Genomic DNA, 13,241 nt, shown 5'->3' with positions numbered 1-13,241 from the left:
TTATGTTCGTGTTTCAAACTCATTTCAATGTTTATTCTCAAAGAAAAACAAACGAGTTTTATACAATTAAAATATGTAAAATACAACCATTATTTCAAGTATAAGAATACGTTGAAAACTCTATTAATATGTATCTTTATTCGCTCCACTTAAAAACTCAACATTGTATTACATACTTGTTTGAGTTTTTATAGTTAAATAGGGTTATATTGGCAGCGCAATTTATCACTCGCTATAAAACCTTAATATTATGTATCTGAACCTGTTTTTAATGAGTTATACATAATTTATTGAACCTAACGTTCTCATTGAAACCATAGATAGGGTTTTAAGGTGAAACGCAGGTGCCGAGAAATTTCTAGAATAGGTTTTATATTTTAGGTGTTAGGAGTTCACCGGGGCCCATAGTCATCAGTCACGTCAGTGGACAAGAGCATATCTGCCGGAGACAAAGCTCGCTGATAATATTCGCATTCCTGCTTCCTTTTCCAGTATTGGAGAGGCATGACGGGCCTAAGAAGGACTGATGAAAAAGTTTTTAATGAGTTATATATAATTTATTGGACTTTACGTTCGCGTTGAAACCTATAGGGTTTTAAGGTGAAACCCTGCGTTTCCCTGCCGAGAAATTTCTAGAATAGGTTGTATATTTTAGGTGTTAGGAGTCGACCGGGGTCCATAGACTTCGGCCACATCAAGCGCATATCTACCGGAGACAAAGCTTGCTGATAATGTTCGCATTCCTGCTTCCTTTTCCAAAACTGGAGAGGCATGGCGGGCCTAAGAAGGACTGATGAAAAACATTTCAAAAAACAGCGTATAGCTCGAATAGATAAATAAATCGAGTGGTGCTGTTCAGTTTACGCGATATTTCGCTTAATATACGATATTTATGTTTGTAATTAAAATTGGTATTAGCGTCAGCAACTCCATGTTTTTAAATGAATTTCAATTAAGCTTACTCCTTTCGAATAGCAGAAGTTTTTTTGTTTTGAAATTTTTTCCAAATTTAAACTTTAAATGTTTCTCCTGTTAAGTTACAAAAATTTTTTTTCCTACCTAAGCTGTTAGCCTAGAGAGGCTATTTCAGCGGAACCTTAACTAGTAGGTGAGCTCACGGGGCTCAAACCTGACGACGATGCTAACACGAACCCTAGCAAGAGTCGTGCTTCGCAGAATCTACCACCGGATCGGAAACGCGACCCACTGAGAAGATCCGGCGAGAAACTCAGTGGGCTGTGTCTGAGAGTTAATTTACTCGTCGAGCCCTTCGTCGCAAGCGACGGGTTCGAAGAGAACGGTGACCGGTGCTTGAAGTACCTAGAAGCACCGTTAGTGGATCGGGAGGATCCGAGATGACATGTGTCGCTTAAACTAAATAATATATCTTATAGTATAAAATATTTACTTTATTCATATCCTTGGTTACTATAATATACTACTACTACTAGTAAAAAGGTTACTATAATACGCGCTATTTATAACATGCACTCAAGGGAATCCCTGAGGGAGAAATTTAAAGAAATTAAAGTTCTCACTATGCCATCCCAGTACATTTTTGAAAATTTGATGTATGTTCGTAAACATATTGAGGAGTTTCCTAAAAAGTCGGACATACATAATAGAAATACTAGGAACAAACACAAGCTTGTTGTGCCGATGAGTAGGTTACATAAGATACGAAATTCATTCGGGTGTTTGTCTGTGCGCCTGTACAACAAAATCCCACAAGATGTTCAGAACCTACATATACATAGGTTTAAGAAAACTGTTAAAGAACATCTGTGCAATAAAGCTTACTATAAAGTCAATGATTATCTAGAAGATTGCACAAAGTGGGAATGAGTTGCTCGCTCCGGGCATTTCAATATTGTAGTAATTGTTACGTTATAATACTCATTGTAAAAAACTCATATTAAAAAAAAAAAAAGTAATATTAAAAAATTTATAAATAATAATTGCTTATTAAAAAAAAAAAAACATGCCCGCTGAGTTTCTTGCCAATTCTTCTCAGGACGGAGGCTAGTTCTTGTGAATTGGCGGTAGTTCTTTTGACGTTCAACAAGTATGTACTTTCATTTATGTTGAATAAATTTTTTTTGATTTGATTTGATTTGATTTGATAAACACAAAATAAACCAAGAGTTCCTCCGCTCCAGTGAGTAGGAAACATATTTTCAAGATATTTAAATAATCTCGCATGCTATTTTAATGATAGCTGATAATTGGCCACGGGTTCTGCTCGGCCCGGTCATTGTCAGGGTCGCAATGTAATGCACTCGGCTTTACGACTAGTTTTTGCTTGTTTCTTTTTTGCCTTTAAATGAACTTAGCCATGTTATTCATAGTTTCCAGACCGGTTTAATGTTTTCTGTATATATTGTTTTTTGTTCTTTCATTCTATTATCGAAGTAAAATAATTCAGTCAGAGAGAATTGCCTTCAATGTTAACATTAAATGATGATTAGTTACACATTATGGCTTTGTGGTATGGAATAACGTTCATGATTCAATGTTATCTATATATTAATACGTGAAGCAAAAACTTTGTATCCCTTTTTACGAAAATTGCGCGGACGGAGGAGTATGAAATTTTCCACACTTATAGAGAATATAGAGAAGAAGTGCACAATGCTAATATTTTTTTAAAATAATGCATAAAAGATACATTAAATCAATAAAGAAAACATTATACACACTACATACCATGTATTTGACGCACACACGCATGCATACTATTTATTGACAAACTTTTGTTCTTGACATCTGTTGTAAATTGAGAATAGATTATATATGGTTTGTCTTTGTTAATATTCTTTATAGTGTAGTCTTGGCGAAATTTGTGATAATAGAAGTATAAAATACAATCATAATAGTGTACAAACTTATTTTACAATTCCAATTAATTATAGTCGAATTTCGGCTACTGCGGGACCTCTAGTGTTAGCAAATGCGTACCCAGTATTTTATCTTCAGGATACGTACGATTCGAATGTTCAAAGCATTTAAGGGTTCCGCTTCGGAATAGCTGGATTACAATATCATCGAAACTTGATCGATCATATTACTGGTGGTAGGACCTTTTGTGTGTCCGCGAGGGTAGATACCACCACCCTGCCTATTTCTGCCATGAAGCAGTAATGCGTTTCGGTTTGAAGGGTGGCGCAGCCGTTGTAACTATACTTGAGAACTTAGAACTTTTACTCAAGGTGGGTGGCGCATTTACGTCGTAGATGTCTGGGCTTCAGTGACCACTTCACACCAGGTGGGCTGTGAGATCGTCCACTCCTCTAAGCAATAAAAAAAATATTAAATGTCAAGTTTCATGGTTATTATTATTATTATCCATTTAACATCCCTAGGCCGTGTTTGTCGGTCCATTTTGAGCAATAACAAGATAAGCTATTTGGGAACAGTTGAATACTGCTTTAGGGTACGTCTGCAAATGGAAAATCTTTCATCTAGCACTTGTGTTTGCTTGGTATATCAGATAAATGTTTGATCGATTCGGAGCTACCGATACAAGGAAATTTTAAGACATTAGCCATTTTAGTTCTGAAATTTAGTGCAAAGAATTTTTGACGTGACAACGTCTTATAATTCGATGGAGCCGGCTGCACGCACGAAAAAACATGACTCATGCGGCGTTACCTCGCTCTGAGGCGTACATGTTTTCGTCAAGTATGAAGTTCAATGAAAAGTGAATTTTTTTTTTTTTTTTTGTTCCTACCTATGCTGATAGCCTTGAGAGGCTATTTCAGCGTACTCTAGCTTGTGTAGGTGAGCTCGCGGGGCTCAAACCGGAGAATTGCTAACACCGCCCTAGCAAGAGCAGTGCTTCGCAGAATCTACCACCGGATCGGAAGCGCGACCCACTGAGAAGATCCGGCGAGAAACTCAGTGGGCTAGAGTGAATGTGGTGTCAATTGTTTATAGCAACGATAATTGCGATGATTGAAAAATGAAACCATTCCATCAGTATTTTCTTATGACGTTGTCACGTTCAACTATCGTCAGTAAACCGACTTTACAGACAACCGATTTTTTGTCTTCCCCAGGATCGGCGGTGGTGAGCATTTGCATGCGCCAGTTCGACGACGCGATATCGATCACGGTCGCCATCATCATCGTGGTGACCGTCGCCTTCGTCCAGGAGTACCGCTCCGAGAAGTCGCTCGAGGAACTCAATAAACTTGTGCCTCCATCATGCAATTGGTGAGTGTATGGTCTTTCTTGTATGTTGATTTTGATTTCGAAGGAGGAGGTCAGGGACGTGAATGTGTATGAAAATAAAATAAAAACAAGTCCCCATGTTGTATTTTTAGAACCCGTGGTAAATTGAAATTTTGACTTTAAGTAATAATGTTCAAATTCGAATTATAATAAATTATTTTGATATTGATTGTAATATTAAAAAAAAAAAAAAAATTGATTAGGTACCGATCTAGTGATTTCATGTATATTTATGTTTTTTTTTCTGTGTTTGCGGTCGACGTTAGCGTGGTTTGGAAAAGTGTTGTAATATAGGTAATCGCTAGAACGGACCACTTTTCGATTATGACAGGGAAGAAACTTATAGAATACAAGTTTGTAAATCGTTCGAAGTATAAAACACATTGTCTTCAAAATTTTAGTTAAGCAACTTCAATTCTAAAGGTGCGATCTCATAAAATAACACACAGCCTACGAGAGGGAAGTCTCGAGCACTTCCTCGCCCGCAACCTGGTCCCGGGCGACATCGTCCACCTGAACGTCGGGGACAGGGTGCCGGCCGACCTGCGGCTCTTCGACTCCACGGACCTGGCCATTGACGAGTCATCGTTCACCGGGGAAACAGAACCCGCCGTCAAGAACATCGTGCCGAACAAAGCGGCCGCCGGCAGGGTCAACAAGGATAACATAGCCTTTATGGGAACACTGGTTAGATGCGGCAATGCTAAGGTGAGTTTGTGTAATAAAACGCTATTTTGTGGAAGCAATCGTTTTTCTACAGGTATAGGGAAATAAGGTCGATGCTCTGGATATGTGGTGCTGGAAACGAATGCTCGGTATTTTGTGGACCGAATTTCGCACGAATATCTTTATTCTTTAAGAACTCGGCATTAAGCAGCGTCTTTTGGCGCTCGTACATAGGCGGATATTATCATTTTTTGGATATCGCCCGGCGAGGAAATTACTCCATAGAGCACCTTGTCGTTAAGGGCAATGTAGAAGGCTCCAGACCACGCGGAAGCTTGCCTATGCGATGGAGCGAGCAAGTCAAGTCGGCAGTTGGCGGTTGTTTGCATTAGTGTACTACTCCGCAAACCGGGGGAAGTGGCTATTGCTCGTGATGCCTATAACATCTGTCCACAGCAATGATACTGACTGACGACCACGATCGCTCTGACAAAAGTGATACAACAAAGAAATAAATCATTTAAGTTTTGTGCGTGCTGTTTCGCGTTATACTCATATTTTTAATTTTAAGCTCTTTTGAGGGTATATCGATAAATCCCCCCTACCTTAACCAAGGAACCACTTACACCAGCTAAGGTTAGGGCCACGTAACTAATGCTGTTTGAATTAGTCTGTTGCGAAACGATTGTGGTTGATTGTACAAGTGTTTGGAATCATCATGGTACTATCGATTACACCGCAAAGAGCACATTAGCATGTTTTGACCTAGAAATCTATATACATGCATATATATAAGAGAGTGTATGTGTGGTGGGTATGCATGTGCACCTTAAACTCGAAAACCATTAGCCCAACTGATATGAAACTTTGTACACATGTAAAAGGACGACATGACCGCTCCGATGAACATATTGAGCGTGTGTCTAAATCTATCTATTCTGTATATATGTGCACCTAAAAATCTTAAAAAAATGTTTCTGAATCACCTTGTGGTTTTTATGTTTGAAGTAAAAAAAAATGCGTTTGGTTGCGGACGCAGACAATAATTTAATTATAAATCTAGTTTAATCAACATGCATTATATAAAAAATATTAAATTAATAATTTAAACCACTTTTTTTTTCGACTTTATAATAATGGTAATAAAAATACGAGATTTAACCGTAAAACTGGTTTTAATTATGCCCACCGTCAATAAATATATAAAAGAGTAAGTAAGCTAAGGGAATAAATTGTCCGCGACAGGGCATCGTGGTCAGCACGGGAGAACGTTCAGAGTTCGGTGACATCTTCCGTATGATGCAAGCCGAAGAAGCCCCGAAGACCCCGCTCCAAAAGTCCATGGACACCCTCGGGGGCCAGCTCTCGATGTACTCCTTCTGCATCATCGGCTTCATCATGATCACGGGTTGGCTCCAAGGAAAAGCCCTGCAGGAGATGTTCACTATCGGCGTCAGTCTCGCCGTTGCTGCCATACCCGAAGGTAATGTGCCAACGATCGTACTAAATTTTGAGAGTAGTTATCATGAAAATCGGTATATTTCAAATTACCTATAGCGCGCATCTTAAATTGGTATGGGCAAACCTTAAGCACTGGTCGCCGAAACCGTCGCTTGCGACGAAGGGCTCGACGAGTAAATTAACCCATAGACACAGCCCACTCAGTTTCTCGCCGTATCTTCTCAGTGGGTCGCGTTTCCGATTCGGCGGTAGATTCTGCGAAGCACTGCTCTTGCTAGGGCCAGTGTTAGCAAAACTCCTGGCTTGAGCCCCGTGAGCTCACCTACACGTTAAGGAGAAGCTGAAATTGTCTCTCAAGGCTATCAGCATAGGTAGGTAAAAAAAAGGTATGGGCAACTGTAATGGCCAATAGGCTCTTGGGTAACCTAGTATCGACCGGAATACCGCATTTCGTTGTGGAACATGACGTTGAAGACATATTTGGACAATAATGTTCGCATAAAAATAGATACTAGCTCCCGACTAGATCAGGGCCTACCACTACTGCACCTGATGTAAGACCCTACTCCAATCTCACCTAATTCATGTTTCAGGTCTGCCAATAGTCGTGACTGTGACCCTGGCCCTCGGAGTCATGAGAATGGCGAAACGTAACGCCATAGTGAAGAAGCTGCCCACCGTTGAGACTTTGGGATGCGTTAATGTCATCTGCAGTGACAAGACGGGTGAGTGAATCATCTACGAGAAGGTTACGACGGAAGATTATCTTAAACTGCTGACTGAAATCGCTGACCTTGCGAACAAATGCTATAGAATCCGAGTTGCTTTCTGCAGGAACGTTGACGAAGAATGAAATGACAGTGACGACAATAGCGACATCCGGCGGCCACATCGCCGAGGTGACCGGAACGGGATACAACGGGCGCGGTGACATACAACTGCGAGCGTACAAGGGCAGAGACCTGGACGTGGCCAGGATGGGTGTCACCAGCATGTTGGAGGTGAGGGATTTATAATTTTAATTGTGACAATAGTTTCAGGGATATCTAACATTACTAGCGATAGAGCGTGTTGTGCACCGCGCATGGCTAGACACCGCAATGGGTATTTATACCCGTAGTTATACTGGGCATTTATACCGGTATCTGTACTGGGTATTTACACCGGTATTTGTACTGGGTATTTATACCGGTATCTATACTGGATATTTATATAAGTATTCATACTGAGTATTTATACCGATATCTATACTGGGTATTTATGTCGGTATCTATTCTGGGTATTTATACCGGTATCTATTCTAGGTATTTATACTGGTATCTATACTGGGTATTTATACCATTTCAGTGCATAAAGCAGGACAACAGCTCTTTCTTATGCAATGGCTATCTTGTATCGGTGTAGCACTATCGCACTGTTTCCGGTGAGTGTCGTAATAGGTGCTTACAGCATTCACCAGAGAAAAGGCAGCAAAGTTCTCCGAGTCTCATACCAGCATACTGCCGACCTTCTCAACCTTTGTTTACTGGCACTTTTGTAAGGCCGCACGCCTAGGTATCACCGTCATGCCAATTTCTGCCTCAAAGCATCATGTGTTTCGGTTGAAAGGGTTAAAGGGGCTTAAAGGGCATGACAGCCAATATACCATGCAATCGAGACTTCATCATGTCTTAAGGTGTGGTTATATTTCAGTTATGTCTATAGATTTTGGTGGAAACTTTGCGTCGGGCTTTTGGCTCATTCACCAAATTGAAATCCACGTAATTCTTAAGGTCCAAAAGACCTAGCAGGTTCGTTAAATGGTCCGGCCATTAATGTAACGCAAACATTTGTCAACAGGTGGCGGTGCTGTGCAACAACGCGCACATCCGCGACGAGACGCTGTACGGGCAGCCCACGGAGGGCGCGCTCGTCGCCTGCGCCATGAAGCACGGCCTGCGCGACCTCCGGGAACAGTACACCAGGCTGCACGAGATACCTTTCAGGTGCGTCAGGCTCACGGGTGCTCAGGCGTCAGAGCTCCCAACCGGGCATCGGGCGCTTTGATGAAAAAGGGGGTGATTGGAATAGGAACGATATGCTCTGTCTTTTTCTTACAAAGTGGATGCTAGTATAAATTTGTATGGGGTACGTGAGGTGTGACGTCACTTCCCACTAGAATAGTGTTATATTTGAAATAAATGTTAGTGTGGCCGTCTTCGGTATCACTTGTCCCCATACGCATTTTTGGCATTGCTGAAGCATGATTGCATGGGCGTCGGTAATCACTCACCATCAGGTGAGCCGTATGCTCGTCTGCCTGCGTCTGTCAATAAATATATATATGCGCACTAACAAAACATTGCCGACCAAAATGGGACGAATAGTAACTATACGTCTTGAACTGTTAAGCCGCTTGCAGACTACGCTATAATATAATAGCATATGGTATATAGCTCATAGCACAACAATATTGCGCGTCATACATTGTTATGGACACGTTCACACTCTACTGCACTGTAATAATATTATTGGCTAAGTATACGCTGCTATTCTATATGGCTGGCGGGCCCCGGTTTCCTGCTGACTGTTGGCCCTGATGTATATAGTAGTTAATAATTAGTTGTAGTTAGGCTTAATTAGTTGGTAAGGGAAAAAAAATCAAGTAGATGACAACAATTGGCGCTGGGTTGCATCCTCCTCGGCCTCCATCCTGCCGGTGACTCAAGCCCAGCATCGTATTATGTATAAGTATATATGTCGATGTGGAGTGCGACGAACACGCATGCGAACCCCCCTTCTCAGGCATCCCTGCATCAGTTCACCCCTGCCCTATGTGGCAGGGAGCTTCTGCCCGGGCGGGTTCGCCCCGAGGCCCGTTCCGTGCCCCCGTAAGGGGGTACGACGACCCCTCTTGTTGTCTATATGGTAGGCACTATAGTATAGCGTATTCTGAAAGCAGCTTTAAGGGAGGAAATGTTATGTTTGAAATAAATGTTAGCGTGTCACTGGCCGTCTTAAGTATCACTTGTCCCCCCCCCTCCCCCTCCCCATACGCGCTAACCCAACAAATACCATCTCAGTCTGATCATGGAAATCAACCGTCGGAACTCTATTTTCAATTGGCAGTTCAGAAACGAAGATGATGGTCGTGAAATGCGCCCCGAAGTTCTCCGACGGCGGCAAGGAGGAGTTGTTCGTGAAGGGGGCCGTCGAGAAGGTCCTGCCGCTGTGCACGCAGTACATCGACAGCGCCGGCAACTACGCGCCGCTCACGAACGAGAAGCAGAACGAAATATTAGCCGAGGTGTACAACATCGGACGAATGGGTGAGTTCATTATGTTTTTTTTTGGTTAAATAATTGGACGAGCTCTTTTTTTTTTTTTGCTTATATGGGTGGACGAGCTCACAGTCCACCTGGTTTTAAGTGGTTACTGGAGCCCATAGACATCTACAACGTTAATGCCGCCACCCATCTTGAGATATAAGCTAGTATAGTTACAACGGCTGCTCCGCCCTTCAAACCGAAACGCACTACTGCTTTACGGCAGAAATAGGCAGACGAGCATACGGCCCACCTGATGGTGAGTGGTTACCGTCGCTCATGGACTTAAGCGATGCCAGGGGCAGAGCCAAGCCACTGCCCACCGCTTAATACTCTCCACAAGCCTCGTTTGAAGAAGGACATGTCATAGCGCTCGGGAAACACCGTGGAGGGGAGCTCATTCCATAGCCGGATGGTACGTGCCAAAAAAGACCTTTGGAAACGCACTGTCGATGAACGCAGCGGTTCCAGATAATATGGATGAACTCTGCTCCGATGGCGGGAGGTACGAAATGCCGCCACCCACCTTGAGATATAAGTTCTAAGGTCTCAGTATAGTTACAACGGCTGCCCCACCCTTCAAACCGAAACGCATTACTGCTTCACGGCAGAAATAGGCGGGGCGGTGGTACCTACCCGTGCGGACTCACAAGAGGTCCTACCACCAGTAGGTTTACTTTAAAACATTTTTATTTTCGCTAACAGTTAGTTCATTAATGAGTGTTATTCCAGTAAGATCAGTTCTTTGTTACAATGAAATTAGTTCTGTGTTTATGGGAGCTCATAGAAATCACAAAATGAACACTGCGTTTTTATTCATTTAATAATATCGACGGGTGAAAGGCTGTTTGGTTTAAGCGACATTTTTTGCAACTTTACATGAGAGCACAACAAAAAACGGTGCAACTTGGTGCGCGTGAATGAAGTGAAACTTCTTTTTCGATGTGTAGTATTGTGGTTTTCTTCATTTTTCATCCTTAAATCAGATTGCTTTTGTAATAGGGAATGCTGTCACATTTTCAACCCCTTTATAACATATATTTTAAATTATAGATAAAACAATAAATGTATATATTTTTTAAATACTTCATTAAAGTATTGGACGCTACTCGTTGCTAACGTTCGCTCTGCCCTGTAACTGCCTTGCCTACGCGCATGCGTTCGAGTGCCACGCATTCAGTCTCGCTCTGTCTCTTTCTATTCTCCCTCGCCAGGAGCGTTAAACGTTTAACGCAACCATGTTGGAAGTCGCATTAGAAGTTTCACTTCAAAAAACTTCTTCAGCGATTTGAACGGGATAAACTTTCTTGAAGTTCAATTAAAAAACATCGATTTGTTAATGCTAATACCAAATAAAACGGACCTTTCATTACAAAAATAAATTTCGCTTAAAATAAATACCCTTTCATCGCTCGATATTTGTGGTCCTGTTTAACTAGTTACAAAATAAGGTCGTCAGTCGACGGTTCTATTCAAGCTATTGTAATCTATATGTTGATAGGTTTAAGAACGATAGCCCTGTGCCGCGGCGCGAGCCTGGAGCGGCTGGTGTACGCGGGCGCGTGCGGCGTGTGCGACCCGCCGCGCCCCGGCGTGCGCGCCGCCGTGAGCACGCTGCGCCGCGCCGCCGTCGACGTCAAGATGGTGACCGGCGACGCGCGCCCCACGGCGCTCGCTGTCGGTACGCGCCTCTGCACGATCGCTTTGTTACTCCTCAGCCGTACAAATAAATTAAACTGGAGTGTCCCTTTTAATATTAAAGTAACCGATTTTTACTACATGCATATATGGTACATTTTAGTCTGTACAATTTTTGTCTGTCTGTCTGTTTGTTCCGGTTAATCTCTGGAATCACTGGACCGATTTAGACGAGACTTTCACTGGCAGATATTTGATGTAACTTATGCTACTTCTATGTTTAAAAAATGCCAAAATTAATATAAAATTTAGTATTTTTTTGTCAAATTCCACGCGGAGGAAGTCGCGTGTACAGCTAGTTCTCTCTAACAACAAATGACACGCGACTTCCACGGTTAATAATATAAACGCGTGAAATTTAAAGTTCGAGTTTCATTGCGCGTTCACAGCGTGTAATGTATCCAGGTACAATCGCCGCCCGGGCCTCCACTCTGGTTCCTAGCTTTGCTTCCATCATAATTTTTCGCGAATAGCATCATCACTTATAACCCTTTATCAGAGAACAATCCCTTCCCATCCGGTCAGTCCTATTTCTAATTCCACACGGCACGGTTGCCGTCACTGTCGTCGTAAATCTTTGTATGTATATTTCATTATATATATATTTTTTAAAAGATATTTTCTCAATTCCGTATAACAAACAGAACGCAATATGTTTCAGCACAAATGGTCGGCTTGGACGTCCTGCACTCTCAATCTCTATCCGGCGAACAACTCGACTCGATGGCCGACGAAGAACTAGACCGCATTATCGATACGGTATTTTTATTTATAATTTATTTTTAACGCGAACCAATTGCTTTAAAAGTAAATTTTAATTACTTTAATACGAAACAAAAAAAAAATTCATATCATTGAAAAAACCGTCACAAATAAACCCAGTTACTAGCTAGCTATCTGCCGCCACTTCATTCTGAACACATTGGGTGACCATAATTTTATGATGGATTTTTGAAAACTTTTTCTTGTAAATCTTTAGCAATTTGGCCGTACTTCTGACCTTGTTGATGTCCACAGGCGATGCTGGCCACTCACCAGGTGTACTATATGCTCGTTCGTCTCTTTGCAAAGCCAAAAAAATATGATAGTAACAAAACTTTGTTGACTTGCAAAATCACTGGATATTAAAATTTGAGATGATTATCGCATAAAACTAAATAATTATTAATGATTAGATACATTAAGATGGACAATTATAATTACATAATTTAAAATCGCCTGGGATTGTCAGTACCTTATATGATAATCAATTTGGTTTTCGTATTGCCGTAAAATTCTTATCGCGACGCGATTAATTACCTATTTTTAAATTAATCAAAGTATCAGTTGATCGGTTCCAGAAAATTCACGATAGTAAAATTTAATTTGGCTTAAATTTTTGTTGACAAAAAAATAAACTTTAATTTTCTGAAGCAATTGATTAATTTGAGTTTGTTAGTGTGTCATCAATATAAAAAAGGCTGTGTGAATAGTTAATTTGAAAAAAAAAAAACAGTTTGTTACAGTTGCAAAGAGTACCAGGTAAAAATCAGTCTTAGATAACTCCATGAATGAATTATTAATAGAGTATGGTTAGCAAAAAAAAAAAACTATTTTCTATATTTCATCATATCGTCTTCTTATTAGACATATTTGTTCATAACTATGAAAATTTTAATTTATAGTACTAATCGGAATACTATAGCTTTTTAAATTCAATCCAACAATCGTTAGTCAATTGATTGTTTTAGAATGGAATCTACCAGTGAATTAGAGATATTTCTATGCTAATCAAGTGTATCTTGGCTACATTTAGCAGACCATTGACGCCGTGGTTAATGTTATAATTATTTTCATTCGCGAAGCAGCTACTCTTGTGTTAGTTACTTACTTATTTAG

The 13,241-nt window shown here is 41.0% G+C and overlaps 1 protein-coding gene across 3 annotated transcripts in view; it reads left to right on the top strand.

Moving 5' to 3' along the window:
* SPoCk (secretory pathway calcium atpase) overlaps nucleotides 1–13,241 on the top strand; it is a 50,453-nt gene that overhangs the window by 25,809 nt on the left and 11,403 nt on the right. For all 3 annotated transcript variants that reach the window (XM_089730846.1, XM_028173382.2, XM_028173383.2), the window contains exons 4-12: nucleotides 4,059–4,215; nucleotides 4,683–4,941; nucleotides 6,145–6,382; nucleotides 6,954–7,085; nucleotides 7,195–7,361; nucleotides 8,200–8,345; nucleotides 9,469–9,668; nucleotides 11,167–11,346; nucleotides 12,025–12,122. In XM_089730846.1, coding sequence (XP_089586972.1) covers nucleotides 4,059–4,215; nucleotides 4,683–4,941; nucleotides 6,145–6,382; nucleotides 6,954–7,085; nucleotides 7,195–7,361; nucleotides 8,200–8,345; nucleotides 9,469–9,668; nucleotides 11,167–11,346; nucleotides 12,025–12,122 — 1,577 coding nt within the window. The remainder of the gene's footprint in view (nucleotides 1–4,058; nucleotides 4,216–4,682; nucleotides 4,942–6,144; nucleotides 6,383–6,953; nucleotides 7,086–7,194; nucleotides 7,362–8,199; nucleotides 8,346–9,468; nucleotides 9,669–11,166; nucleotides 11,347–12,024; nucleotides 12,123–13,241) is intronic.

The sequence above is a fragment of the Bombyx mandarina genome, chromosome 11, assembly GCF_030267445.1.
Source record: "Bombyx mandarina strain Sakado chromosome 11, ASM3026744v2".
Taxonomy (NCBI): domain Eukaryota; kingdom Metazoa; phylum Arthropoda; class Insecta; order Lepidoptera; family Bombycidae; genus Bombyx; species Bombyx mandarina.
Note: the sequence above shows the minus strand (reverse complement) of the source record. Positions and strands in the feature narration are given on the sequence as shown.